The sequence below is a fragment of the Pavona decussata genome, unplaced genomic scaffold, assembly GCF_977016875.1.
Source record: "Pavona decussata unplaced genomic scaffold, jaPavDecu1.1 SCAFFOLD_476, whole genome shotgun sequence".
In the NCBI taxonomy this organism is placed as follows: Eukaryota; Metazoa; Cnidaria; class Anthozoa; order Scleractinia; family Agariciidae; genus Pavona; species Pavona decussata.
The window spans coordinates 162501-177462 of NW_028145812.1; the positions used below are offsets into that span (position 1 = coordinate 162501).

At 38.4% G+C, this 14962-nt stretch overlaps 1 protein-coding gene and 3 long non-coding RNA genes across 5 annotated transcripts in view; 3 read left to right on the plus strand and 1 right to left on the minus strand.

Moving 5' to 3' along the window:
• LOC146450225 (uncharacterized) overlaps positions 1-14644 on the plus strand; it is a 22597-nt gene extending 7953 nt beyond the window's left edge. The window contains exons 7-18 of one of the 2 annotated variants that reach the window (XM_085100611.1): positions 574-792; positions 1672-2048; positions 2759-2926; positions 3449-3559; positions 3740-3856; positions 4409-4499; positions 7937-8311; positions 8959-9081; positions 9580-9702; positions 10248-10370; positions 11822-11956; positions 14269-14644. In XM_085100611.1, the coding sequence (XP_084956737.1) occupies positions 574-792; positions 1672-2048; positions 2759-2926; positions 3449-3559; positions 3740-3856; positions 4409-4499; positions 7937-8311; positions 8959-9081; positions 9580-9702; positions 10248-10370; positions 11822-11956; positions 14269-14630 (2324 nt within the window). In that variant the 3' untranslated portion in view covers positions 14631-14644. The remainder of the gene's footprint in view (positions 1-573; positions 793-1671; positions 2049-2758; positions 2927-3448; positions 3560-3739; positions 3857-4408; positions 4500-7936; positions 8312-8958; positions 9082-9579; positions 9703-10247; positions 10371-11821; positions 11957-14268) is intronic. The other variant, XM_085100612.1, reaches the window with a different exon arrangement.
• LOC146450222 (uncharacterized) overlaps positions 1-14962 on the minus strand; it is a 110462-nt gene that overhangs the window by 27825 nt on the left and 67675 nt on the right. The gene's annotated exons all lie outside the window — the stretch shown is intronic.
• The window catches only part of LOC146450223 (uncharacterized), a 110039-nt gene that overhangs the window by 27250 nt on the left and 67827 nt on the right, over positions 1-14962 (plus strand). The gene's annotated exons all lie outside the window — the stretch shown is intronic.
• Positions 6665-7207, plus strand: LOC146450226 (uncharacterized). Its single transcript, XR_014860357.1, has 3 exons — positions 6665-6778; positions 6897-7017; positions 7110-7207. It is a non-coding gene; the product is annotated as an uncharacterized LOC146450226 (long non-coding RNA).

Here is a 14962-nt window from a genome sequence, read left to right on the forward strand (position 1 = left end):
GCAACATTTTATGTATATTGTCCATGCCGACAATTGATTCTCTGGATTCTTCTTTACCTAAAAATAAGGACTAAGTCTTTCGACAAAATCTCATTGATGTTTTCTTTTTTTGCAAACGATACAAATATCAATTCACGAATGATAGACTACCAGTTGTCCGACCCACCCCCGTGTACCCAAATAGGTTAGTTGTCTTCTGGAGAAAGTGGTGGGAAAGTACTTTGTGATTGACAGCGGATAGCCTGGCTTCTAGGTCAGATCATGATACTCTGGGAATGTCATATATTGAAATATTTTTCCCAATCCCTCTTGTCTACCATTCCAGGTACATTCATAGCAGATATGACGCTAATACTAATACGCTTGCACACGTCTCCATGTTGACTCAGAGGGGATCGAGAAGAATATATTTTTCCTTTGAGCGTTTCGGGTTTTGACAACTACCATAATACCAAGCCAGATATATTCATCCTCCCTGAACTCAATTTCAAATCTACAAGCTCTCCTATTGCCTTCAACCGGATGTTTTACGTACTCGACGACTAACATTTCTTCCTTTGCACATATTTCTAGACTTAGATCCATGTTTAGACGTCACGTGCGATTACCACTGTCTTTGTAAGGCTTTTGGGCCTTCCGATCCGCGGTGTGTCAGTGTTGAGAACTGTCCCTCATTTCAAGAACCAATCTGCTCCTCGAATGGTACGACTTATGACAACAAGTGCCTGTTTGAACAGGAAATGTGTTTGCTGCAACTGAATTTTACAGTACAACATCCTGGAAGCTGTGAAGGTATGATTAGTTGATTAGTTACATATAGGTTGAATTCTAAATACGTTTCTGTAGACTTCTGGCATGAACATTATACAAACCAAGACTAGGCAATTGTAACAATGTCTGCAGCATTATACCCTTTTAAGAGATGCAGATCGGGGCACTAATATTACGAAAAAATGTTTCATGATTGGGAGGAAAGATGTTATACTTCGACAGATTCACAGCTCTGGACTTCCTCTAAAGGCTGTCTTGAATTAAGTCCAAATTAAATTAATGGCTAAAATATTCAAACTACCACAAACTTAAGAATTCATATGTAAACGCAAACTGGTAAACAAAAGAACAGCATGATCCATGATCTACATATGAAAGCAGTGAGGTTTGTATAAAAACAAGGTCCCCCCCCCCCCCCCCCCCCCCCCGCTAAGCACACAACTGTAAAATGGCCTATTCTCTATAAATTATTCTATTCTATAAATTCAGAAGCTAAATTTAACGATTTGGCTGGATCGGAATTAAGACGCAAAGAAAGGCGTCATGGCCAGAAACACAAAACAAAACAAAAATAGAAAACAAACAAACAAAACAAACAAAATAGAAAACAGGCGTAAAGGCCGGATCTGAAGAGTTCATTGTGGACATGCGTACAAAGCACGCGTTTGGCAAAACAATATAAATCTTAGTAAATTACTTTTTCTTTTAATTTAAAGTAAAAAGAGGCATTTTTTTCCTCCAATGAGGCATTTCAAAGTTCCACTTGTGTTTACATGGCAACTCGCAATTACACCCTTTTATGTCTTACATATGATTTTTTTTTATTTCCAGTCATTTTACTTTAACAACATTTTGTTTTAAGTCACTTTTGTTGATTTACGTTTTGCATCATCATATCAGGATTTCCATTTCAACGCGGTCGTCGTCACATGCCACACATTCCATCACTGGGGTACTCCCATTGTGAAGTAATCCGTTTCCAACCTTACGTTTTCTATCCTGGTAAACCCATTGATGTGCAGATTACTGTCAATCACATTGACACCAGTGACAAGTCCTTTGTCCATGATGCCACAGTTTCTTGGGTTGAACACGTAAATTACCATCAATTCACTGCCTGTGTGATGGCAGCCGGTTTCAACGAACGCAAATCTAGTGCTAACGTGACCGTTGACTGGATGGGTTATCAGGGAGCTCCAGTTGGTGGTGTCAGCGGAGAGGTGCGCATATCGCAGTGGTGGACTGGGACGACTTGTGAGACTGTGAATTTTCCCTCGGCAAGTGATTTGTTTGTTTCGTTTCCTTTTTTCCCTTGCCATGGGGAGGGGGGAGGGGTTTGGGGTTGCTGTTTTCAGGTTTTTCCCTCAGCTCAGAAGTGCACATTTAACCATGTCTAGACTTGGCTTTTCTTTGTTTTTTGTGGGCGGAGGGAGGGTCTGGGCGGATTCCTCGCCCGCCTTATTAAAGCTACGACAGTGACACTTGGAAGATAGATAGTACGCCCAAAGATGTTGCCTTTTATGTCCGCAACGTTAATTGATCGTGTTAATTTTGTCATGATTTCCAGTGGCAACCATCTTGGATGGGCTAATTTGGGTTTCTGAATAATTGGAATTTACTACTATACCAAGAAGCCTACCATATCATGCGTTCAGCACCATCTTTAAACAATGGTTTAAAACCTAGCAGAAAACTATGCCTATTCTCCTGACATTAACGTCTTGTTTTGCATTTTCATGCGCATGTTTTAAATTGCTAATTTACCATCTTTCAGTATTTAAATCAAAGCTACTTGTTGTCACCTTAGCCTGAAGATGATAAAGTATCATATCGAAATATAACATTTAAGTACACCAACGTTTCCTTGCATTTGTTGTCCGTATCATTGACATAATGTATTTACTCGGAATTTGCGCTAAGGCAGCACCGTTATTACTAAGCGGCGTAATTATTATTCTACCTTTTTTTGATTTCCTATAATCTACAGGGTAAGTTTTTAAAGAAACCTTCAGTTTTTGTTACCGCGGCACACCACCATGCCGGGCTAAAAAGGGATGCTGCCAGTGTTTGGTTGGAGGACCTCTCCCAATCTTCACTGAAAATATGTTTGAGGGAACTGCAAAATTACGCAGGCTCTCATGAAGATATTTACGTGGTAAGCACATACAAATTTCTGTTGTTTTGCCCTGTTGTTTTGATTTAACACAATTCATGAGTGCCACATACGGCATCCTTACCGACTGCACAGAGGGTAAGGAAGAAATTGGTTTCAGTCAAAGGTCTTCTTTATTGAGTTTTTATAAGACTACCTGAAAAATGCCTTTCAAAAACACAACATTTACACTTGAATAAGCTGAAGCGCATCGAAAACATGTACAAAAACTGAATTATCAGTTAATTACTCTATGTGGATTTTTCAAAACTTCCCATGCATCATTTTAAATGGAAAATATTATGTCCACGTGATGTGGCGTAAACATATATTAAGCTTTCTTAGATTCTTCCATTTCTGCATACACCATTTAGAACACCTTATCAGCTATGGTCTACTCCTCTTTAGTCTAACATTAGGTCAGCCTTCACTTTATCTGCCATTGTATATAGTAAAGTCACGCGCCCAGTGACATAACAGTGTTACCTACTTTTAATAAGATTTTTGTTGACATATTTTCTCTAGAGCTGGTTGGCGTTTTCCTCTCTTCACAAGCCCCTCTTTCCGGAACACAGTTCAGTTTATTTTGCAAACTCACAGCCTCCTCCTGCTGATTTCAATAATGCCTTCTGCAAGGTCAGTGCGCTTTGTTCTTAGTTTAAACTGCAATGATTTTTTCTGGAGAGAAAAGAGCATGTTTTCTTTTTGGATGTATGTATCCTTGACATTCGCAGGATCGCTAACTTCAACGTGAATTATATTAATTAGTTTGAGAGTTAATGTAATCCTGTTCTAACCACTACAATTTTTTCATAGGACATACACTTTACTAAAGTATATCAAAATGCTCCGAGCGTTTTCGTTTCATCAAACCATTCCTCAAGTGGTGGAAATCAAGATCCTATGCACAATTCCATAACAGCTTGGGTGGAGGTAGGTCAGCCGCTTCACTCTATACTAGATATGTTCACCTCACCTGTTAGAGATATCACAAGCTGTTAGAAATCCATTTTAAAATGGAGAGAATTTACCATGGAGGTTTATGATTCATGAACACATTTTACAATGTAACATGAATTTTCTAGGCTTTGACGTTGCAGGACGTAGAAGGACCATTTCTATTAATTTGGACTATCATTTTTTTTAACAGCGTAAGAATGCTCACGTCGCATGGAATTAAGATAAAGATTCGATCGAGGTCATTAACTCAATGAGACACTTTTTGAAATACAAAAGTAACTCTGTGCTGAAAAACAATATAGCAATCTGTGAGTCAACTATCTAAATAACATACCATTCAAAGAGCTCGGGTCTACCTCTCTGAATAACGTTATTGGTTTTTTTCGTTTGTTTAAACTGCATCCGTGGCAGTCTAAGTTTTAGTCGCACAATTACGCAGGTACAAGGATTGTGATAACAAAAGCGAAGTCTAGGGAACAAACAAGAAAAGCATAGAACATTTCATGTGTTTGTCTTATTTCACAGTACATCAACACCACAGGAGCTCGAGTCTGTGTAAAGGAATTGTATGTGTCAAAGTATGACCCGCTCTCCATATCGTACACTGTCCTGTCTGGTAAGAGTACAAAAAACTTTTTTTTTGTTTTTGTTTTTGTTGTTGTTGTTTCACGTACAAGTAATCAGTCAGTTAAGGAAAGAAGACGAATAACTGTTCACTGAATAAATCAATGGAAATGAGCAATGTACAAATATACAGATTAATAAAGAAGTAAAACCTAAAAATTGGATTTACAACCAAATTGGGCTAACTAATGTAAATATGTATATTTTATTACTCTTGTTTCAGGACAGTATGGAGTGGGGGGGGGGGGGGGGGGGGGAGTTCGGGTGTTCTCTGAGTTTTTTTAAGGCTTTCCGTAGATGTTTCTTTATTAGAACTATTTTGGTTAAATTTAGTAACTATTTGTTTCCATCATCACGATATATATTGTAATAAAGGATGAGACAACAACTTTTAATTTAACCAACAATGCCATCTGTGTTTTTAATGTCTGCCGGAAACCTATCAAGAAGCAGCAAAGTATTTAAGTATATGACATTCTTCACGTTGGTTGTGCAGGATTTCTAATTTGTAGAGTTTTTTTTATGTAAAGTTGAGTTTTGAGCACCATTCAGGGTGACGCACATTTTTGCCACTACTTCGGATGACGATACAGTCCTTGCATTCGCACTTCCCATACCCACATCCCAGCAGTGTCATAACCCGATAATACAGCCCTTTCTTTGCAGAGTACGTCATAAGCTATGCATTAACCGAGGAGGACGAGTTTGGTTGTTTGTATAAAAGTTAAGGATACTTCCTGGGTTCGCGGGTGTCCTTTAGAAAAAAATTCGTACGCGCGCAAGTTTTAATAAACCTCTAACAAACTATATATCATTATAAAGCTTAATAAATGTAGTTTCCTATAAAAAATATAATTTAGCGATTTTTCCCTTTTTTAAGTGCCAGGAGCCAGTAGAACCTCGAATCGACCGATGGTCGTTCCATTGAATTAATCGGTTATCGAACGCCGCGCGAAGAACGAAATCGCTGCACAGTGTTATTCACAAGGTATCAATCAACAAAAAGGTGTCAGGCTTTTTCGAAATTCTGATTTGTTATTAGATATCCACGTCTAAAGTTTGAGTAGCAAAAAATATTTGAGGCGTGTTGCGTAAACAGTCGCCACGGGAAAAATATTTTGAAAATCAAAATTCCCTGACACCTTTTTGTTTGTCATTATTCCTCAAATCGTCTGGCCAAATTTCACGACAATCCGTCAAAACTACATACCCTATTAATTCGTTCAAAGTCGATAAACTCTGCCAAAATTCAAGTGCGAGTTTTCGCTCGATAAAGGTTTGCAAGAAAAACAAGCCTCCACAGGAGATTATTACACCTCATTACGTGGCGAGCCAATCGAGCAACAGGACCCCATGGCGTCAACAACAATAGCACAGAATTTCGCGGAAAAAGTATCGCGTTGCAGACACGTTTAAGGCCATGTCCACACGTATCCGGAAATTTTTTTTTCCGCAAATATTTTTTTGCGGATGCGAAAATTTTCGCGTCCACACGCAGCGTATTCGAATCGTTTTCAGCCGTCCACACGTATGCGATTGTATCCGGAAATTTTCTGATTTGCTCTAGTGCCCAGTTCTAAAATTCTCTCTCCATTCTTCTTCGATCATTGTGCCATTGATAAAATTGTCCCACCATGCGCTTGTCCTTCCTGGTCGCGTCCAGAATCACCTTCGGTGATGGTTCGCTCCTTTTTTGACTTTATGATGCCCACTGTTCATTGATAATAATCTCAAAACATCCTGTCGATCCCTAATGTATTGGTTGTGTAAATTTATCACAGCTGCATTTATCTGAAAGCATGATATCAAACTAGAATCAGAGCAACTAACAAAGAAGCTACAACCTTGCTGTACGCCATGTTTGTTTATAATGCTCGCCGTGAAGACTGGATCCAAGAGAATGACGAAAGCGTATTCGAAAATTTCCGGATACGACCGTCCACAAGTATACAAGTATACAAGTATATCGGATAAAAAAATTTCCACTCTGGAGAGCGTTTTCGAAAATTTCCGGATACGGCAGGAAAATACGCTGGATAAGTGTGGACGCAAGCCGTATTCGTAAAAAAAATTTGCGTTTTCACAAATTTCCGAATACGTGTGGACGACGCCTTAGACTCCGCTGTTGTGATTGAGCGAGATGGGAAAAGTGGCGAAAGGAAAACGTAAAAATCAACCAGGAAAACGGGGAAAAACCAAGGCTAACGAAACCGAAAGCGCGTCAGCGGAGAGTTTTAGGAGTGCACTGATATCAGAGATGAAATCTTTTGGGTAGGTTGTTCGTTTTGATTGCTTGTAATGTAATTTACGCTTCAAGCTAAAGCGATTATTCATTTCGTATCAAAGGAAATGTATAATGAAAGAAAATCGCATTTTTACTGTTACTTAGGTACGATGGTGATTTCTTCGTAAGAAATCTTCAAGATAGCGTGGAGCGAAGCAAAAAGCGAGAGAAAGGGCCACGCAGAACGCGCTATCTCCAGTATTACACGTGGGCTCATGCGCTTCTGGTGAGTTCTATTTCATCGGTCTAATTCTTGCTGATTTTATGTTTCATTACAAACGCGCCGTAAAACGTTATTTGGATTTTTTCTCGCTGCAGAAGAAAGAAATCGGCCCAGAGGATGCAGAATATGATATTTGATACTTTCACAGGACGCTTGCAAAGTTACCCTGCAGGACTTTTGCACGGCAATCGACCTAAATGTATTTGATCCAATAACAGTGGATAAATTTGAAGGCCGCTGCTCCAGTTCTTCGTGATCACCTTCGACAGAACCGTTAACGTCGACTACAGTTTCTTGGTCGAACCAAGAGCCTTTGTTGCTCTCTGCAAGATCACGTTTCCGATCTTCGCTGAAACCTATCTTTCCCTTTTTCTTAGGCCCTGGCTTCTTCCGGGATTTTATCCACAGGCTCTTTTCGTTTTTTGATGACTTTTCCATGTGGGAAGCGCGAAGAATATAAAATTCGAAGTGAGAAATTTTCTGCATGCCCAATGTAAACAAAATATGCTTATTTCTGAAATAAGAGCTCTCGGATGAAGCGTTTTGCCGCGAAAATTCCTCTGGGGCGTCTCGCACTAAGAAGATTATGACACCTTTTTTATTTGTTTACTTTTATATGGAAATACGTTTTCCTAAATATCTCGCGCTTTTTTAAATATTTTTCATTTTTTTTTTTCAGTAAATGTTAGATAAGATCCCCAAATTCTATTTGGTCGAAAAAAATGTTTTTTCACTTTTTCATCCTATCGAACCCAGGAAGTACCCTTAAGATTACCCTATTTCAAATAAATAATGACTAGCCAAGGTAATTAATAACTAACACAGCTGAATAATAACAGAATTGGTTGCCTGGTAACAGAAAAATTTCCTAAGGAGAAGTTACCACTGAATATTTTTTTCTTCATGTCCTCTGTTCATACAGACATATGCCGACCAGGCTGGAGTTACTTTAATGGTTACTGCTACTTCACAAGCCGCGCATGCGCCTCATGGCTGACCGCTGAATCAAACTGTTCAACAATGCACTCAGATCTAGTGACCGTTCACAATCAAGAGGAAAATGTCTACATCCAGCATCGCAATAACGGCGAACGAAGTTGGATTGGTTTGAATGACAGAAGTGTTGATGGATCGTTTGTTTGGACCAACAAAGAAGTGAGCAGCTTTAGGTTCTGGGCGCCGAGACAACCAAATAACTGGAGAAATGAAGACTGTGTGCACACTTTGGGTGCAAAGCATGGTTATACTTGGAATGATGTGTCTTGCGATAATTGCAACAACTTTACTTGTTTTACAGGTACAGGGAGAACGACTTTATTAGGCATTTCTTCTAAGTAGCATCGTGGAGATAAATATATTTGATAGCGTTTTTTAAAACTTTAGATAGGTAAAACAAAACATCCATCTGGAAACGAATAATTGCCTCAAATGAGCCCTTCTCAGAGTGTTAATGATTTGCATTAAAGGAGTTAACATTCAGAAGGAGAAATCAGCCATTTATCTGCGAATAATTGACGTCACGGATCATATCAGCTGTCACATAAATTTTTAATTTTTGTTCAGTGACTTTATCGCGTAGCCCAACCGCTCACGCAATATAAACAGCATACAACCCACAATGCCTTTATCCGCTCTGACAAAGGACTACCAGTAGACGTCAGTATCAAATTACTTTATCAACTCTGTTCACAAAACCAAACATTCGTTTACGCTTCCGTCCGACCACAATCTCATTATAAACCAGCCCCCTTATCCAGTGAACTCTGGCCTTCCATTCCAAATATTTCCCGGTGAATTGCTAGAACAGAAAAGGTCATGGAGTTTTGTATCGTTTGGACAACATAAAAAGAAAGTTATGAACCCTGAAAGTAGGCCCTGGCAGATTCTACCCCCCACTGGTCTGTATGGAGGTTAATGTTGTTGTCTTTGGTTATATCTTTCCAGACCTAGACGAATGTACTACAAACTCCTTTGATTGTGACTCCAATGCTGCTTGTCAAAATACCAAGGGCTCGTACACCTGTAATTGTAAATCTGGCTATACAGGAAATGGCAAGATTTGCAATGGTAATAAATTGATAATGGTGGCACAGAAAAATTGTAAAATGTAATTGTCGTTCACATCCACATGGAACTAGAATGGTGAGAATGCTTTCACCGAGAAGATGACAACTACGTCGGTAAAATAACGAGGACGAGGCTTAAAATAATTATAACCGAGTTATGCTGGCGATCAAGAGGATGATCATATAAACAAAAAGATGTGCAGTGAAAGCGTGGAAGTTGTATCAGTCATATTATATAGCACACAATTCTAACATTGAGTCGTACACGTAGACTAGTGTCATTCCAGATCATTTTGTCTGCAAGTGACAGGGACCACTAGAAATTCTGAGTTTTTTTATATGTTAATAATCCAATTGAGTGAATCAACAGCAAGAACAAAAAGAGGCGAGAAAAAAAACAGGCCTTTAGAGACTTTCCCATATAGAAAGAAAAGAACTTGTCTGGTGCAGCTTACGACAGTTTTCATATGCAACGTTTTCTCTCATTACACTTTCATAGATATTGATGAATGTGTCACCAACTCCCACAGCTGCGGTGTTAATGCTTCGTGCAGCAATACCGACGGATCGTACACATGTGCATGTAAATCTGGATTTTCAGGCGATGGAAAGACTTGTACTGGTAAGCTACTTTAATTTGCACTTTACTTATGTTGGGTATTTAATTTCTTTTTATAATTGAACCTGCGTGCATGGGTGTAAAAATAGTAGGGGGAATATGTACTTAAATTACAGCAACTCAAAGAACTATCGCTGCATAGTACACAAGAAATGGAAGATAAGGTTGTTTGTATATCAGGTGTGCACGCGTATTTTATTAACTTATTTTTCAGGTGCTTCGTGTAAATTGTCCAAAGAGCAGAATAGAATACCCTGCATAAAATTGTGCATACTGACAAATGTTTTCGTGGACAACTAATTTTGAAGTTAACTGGGTCCTCCAAACATTACGCGAACTTTCCATACATTAATTAGGTGTTTTATATCCCAAACAACAACAGCACCAGCAACAGCGATCATAACAACGAAAGCAAGAACAGTGAGAGAAATGACAAAAATACAATAGTGCAAAAAAAGCAGAGGAATATTAGGACGATTTAACGAGAGTGCAAATTTCATATGAATTAACCATAATCATTGAGACTTTTCCTCATTACATTTTTGTAGATATCGATGAGTGTTCTACCAACTCTCATAGCTGTGATGTCAACGCCGTGTGCAGTAACACCTATGGATCGTACACCTGTGCATGTAATTCTGGATTTTCGGGCGACGGAAAAACATGTACTGGTAAGCTACTTCTAGTCTGATCTACTATACTAAGGGAGTAGTATCGTTTACATTTCCATAACCCAACCTTTCTTAATCTCTCGCTAAACGAAAGCTTCAAGACAAAATGGACTGTAAGCACGCCCTTAAACACTTAACCAGAGCCTTGGTGGCGGTCATCAAGTAATCGGGGAGCAAATTTCAGAAAGCTTCATTAAATTATTTATTAACTACTTTATTTCTCTCTTTGCTACATATACTGTTACTCACGTGTTTCCTCAAAAGTAAGATTACTGAACTATAACAACGGCTAAATTAAGACAGCGTTTACATGAACGCGGTTTCAAATCTTCACGGTTTCATGCCCTTGAAACCGCATGGAAAACGATACGGTTTCAAAGCGTTTACACGGTGCCAATCTCACTGTTTTCAAGTGCTTACGTTATGCCGATCTCGTTCCCAAGCACTCATTATTGAGGAAGGGGATCTGGGTTCGATAATTACGCCGTTTTGGTTTCTTTTTGCCAACACACAGGTCACCAAAGCGTGATATAAGAGTTTGTATGGCGTTAACATTAAATCGAAAAATTGACGACAATATTCCCACAAACCCCCCAAAAATATATAATTAAGTCTGAAAAAGCTTACCCGGTGTGTTTTGCTGTGTTTCCAAGGCTTCACAGTGCATCCAAACGCCGTTTTGAGCGGTTTATCTCTCAGCGGCTGGTCCACGTGCATCACTGTGTTATGTTATGAAAGGTTGGAAACTTGAAGTAAAATTTCAATGTAATTTGACCCAGGCCTTCGTTGAAAACAAAGTTGATTTCAAATCGGTCGCCATTTTTGCTGCGGAGCGACCCGTTTCCCTGGAATGCTTGGTCATGACAAACTCACGGTCAAACCTAGGCATGAGTACTAAAATGTGCCCAACCTTTCATTAACATAATACAATGGTGTACGGGGACCACCCGCTAAGAGATAAACCGCTCAAAACGGCGTTTGGAAGCACTGAGAAGCCTAGAAAACACAGCAAAACACACCGGGTAAGCTTTTTCAGACTTAATTATATTTTTGTGGGTTTTGTGGGAATATTGTTGTCTAATTTTCGATTTAATTATAACGCCATACAAACTCCTATATCACGCTTTGGTGACTTGTGATAAACATGGCGAAAAATAGGGCACAATTCACATGGACGTATGGACTGACAACGAAGTAGAACTCCTGTTGAAAGTAGTTAACTAACTTGTATTAAACCAGCGCTGTACTCCATGCGAGGCTCCCCATTTTGAATCTTCGCGCCGAAGTGAAATTTCAACCGCGACCTTGGTTTCGGTAAAGTTCTCGACCGGCGTCGTGTAAATGAAAACAATGTGGTTAAAAATGAAACCGCGTTCGTGTAAATGCTGCCTAAAAGGCACTTGATTATATGTCAGTAATGAGCGTCTTGATTTAATTATTTTTATCCACAGATATCGACGAGTGCGCTAGCGGCGTTCACGGCTGCCACAATTTTGGTTCATGTACGAATACCTTGGGATCTTACAGTTGTTCGTGCAACCATCCTTTTGTAGGAAATGGAAAAAACTGCAGGCACTCTGCGTCAGGTGAGTCACAATGATCTAATATAATTGATTTATATACTTGAATCCTGAAAACAAACAATCACACACACGAAGTTCAAGAACAACGTGGAGAGGAGAGGTCCTGTTACTCGTTTTCATTATGCATTGAGTTTCTCCTGTAAACCAGAGATTTTGTATGTTACTATAAACTAAAACAGTGGGTAGTGCGTTGGCGCGCTCTGTTTGGCTACTGGAACTTGGTATAGCAAGTGCTATTTACCTCCAAAAAAATCGTGAACTTCGCGTTTATTAAGAGAAAAATGGTTTCACAGTCTCCTACCAATAACGGTAACAAACGAAGAAATTTAACAAATAAAGGGAGAAGCTGTTCCCGCTAACACAAAGAAGGCGGCAAAATTTGGTTGGCAGATTTTATAGGTTATGCTTGATCCATTTAAGCCCACATTTATCGATGAAACCTGTGAAAAAGCTTTTGGTTACAAAATTGTAATGGTTGACAAAAATCAATGATTTAAAAATCATCATTTTCGTACCATATTATCGCACTGTTTTAGTATATAGTAATACAACTATTCACCTTAGTGTCGGAGGCCAGTGGTACAGCTAGGCACCTGCACCTCGGTCAATAGTTGTTAATTATTTAACATAAAAAGGGCAGCTAAAACACGCAAATATTCTGTGACTGCATTACTGATAAACGTAATCAGAACGTGCTCATTCTAAGCTCTTGTTTATGTAGAAAGTTAACAAAGAAGAGATTATACAGGTTAAAATAATAATTATAATCATAATATTCATAATGATAAAGAAAAAACAGTCAGAAGAAAAGTCTTTATCGCCAGTGTAAATATGGGCAAACTACATGAACAAGTAAAATATGGTTGAACTGATTGGCAGAATGGTAGTTTCGAAAATGTAATTAGTTTTCTAGAAAGCAAAATGCTTCGAAGAATGAAAGAAGCGCAGGCAATGTACAAAACATTTAAAATATTCCCAAAGCATGGGCTCAATACTCAACTCTCAATTAAAAGGGCCCACACAAGTTGAGTCTACTGAGTGATAGTTTGAAATTTAAAATATAAGGAATTGTTTCTGTAACGAAACATTCAAATCAACTTTGCAATAATGCCACGAATATTAACATTTAAGTTAAATAAAAATCATTTTAAATTTACTACGGCCATTGCGTATTTTAAATCACATTGGTGGTTAGAATGCTTTTACTCTATCCACTACTGTAAGCACTCAACAAGCAATAAACAATCAACAAGCAAACAAATAAACAGAAACGAACAAGAAACGAAAAAAAATACCTCTAATTGCTTGATGTTATCCACATTGTTTAACACAATGGACTCCGGTACGTGTACTCTAAAATATCTCGATTAGACATTTTAAACCTTTAATAATCGTTAACTCATAACACGGTTTTGCAAGTGTGCGATGTTTAGGCGTGTGTGTCTTTGAGGAAGTGGGCTATCTAACTCCCTCAAAAGACAAAATACACATCTTTTCTTCGTATTTTTATCTTTCAATAAAACACGTAAGGCCACCTGGTTAAAATTTTAGCCCGATTCTGACCTTGCGTTGTTCATGCGTCGTACCAGCACGACCCTGAAAAACACCCGAAGTGAAAATTCAGAGTAAAATTACGCAAACCAGAAATAAAAGCTGCAGGAAACATTTGTTTTTGTCTCGAAATTGTGCGCGGTGACCTAGTATGCCACCTCAAATAGAATTTTTTAGGAGAAATGTATCTAGTAGAAATTTTTGTTTGTGAATAAAAAAAGTCTTTTTGAAATAACACAAGATCTATTACATACCAGCAACTGAGTTACTAAGCTGTTTATAGTTTGTCCACATGATCAGAAGCATTTTTTTTTTTGTAATCCTTCATCATTTCAAAAACACTACAACAACGAAAAAACCCTTACAACAAGCGTCCTTAAGTGACATTATCGCCGATGTAAGGTTTTTCGTTTGAGGTACCGAAAAATTACCTGCATAAAACCGTCGAATAAAATGTAAAAAAAAACAAAAAAAAAAACAGCAGCAACAATTGTCACAGGCCCATTTATTTACTTTTCGTGAGACACGATCTTGTTTGATGCTTGTAAGTGACCATATGTTCAGCAAAGTGAACGGTTTTGTGAGTATTCAACGCCACAAAACGACAATGGAACATTGAGTTTTTTCATAAATTGTAATGAACATGCTCATCCTTTTAAGCTTTATTATTCTCATAATGATAAATTCCTAGTAAAAAGTAATTAGCTATTTACTTTTTAATATGCCTACTTGTTTCAACTCTCTGACCTCCTTCTGTTCCTCAGAATGCCAAACCTATCAAATTTTGAACAGTGGAACTAGGAAAATAACCTACACCACTTATCATGGTTACTGTGACCATTCAATTAGTCAGAGATGGTATCGATTTGAAGGAGCTGCTGGCACAAGAATGCCTACTTCATGTACTCCCGATTGGAAGTGTGGCACTCACGGAACCAGCTGGCTGACCAACGGTCATCCATCGGTTGGCGATGGTGAGGTTACGAGACGTGTTTGCTTCAGCTGGAGTGGAAACTGTTGCAGTCATTCAGTTTCTTTCATCAAAGTGAGAAACTGTGGTTCCTACTATGTCTACTACCTAATCAGCACGAATGGCTGCAATTTTCGGTACTGTGGCACTGACTAAAATCATAATGAAGACATATATAGTAAATCAGGGAATCTTTGTTATAATATGATGGAGATTTTGATAGATTTAAAAAAAGAAGTAAAATTCGATATTTTTTGGACAACGGGAGCGCACGACAGCGAATTTTCCATTTTCTTCCATAACTTGGACCATGTTCCTATAAATTTAGTTTCAAGACATTTTGCCCTCTGTTTGCCTGTTGAAAAGGTTATAAAACAGAAAGTTTTATTTTTCACTTGACTTTTTCGTTAGGATTGCTGTCGTTGCTCCTTAAGTTCTCTATTGTCCGACGTCAACAAAAACAAAAAGCGATAAATGTGGTAGGGTAA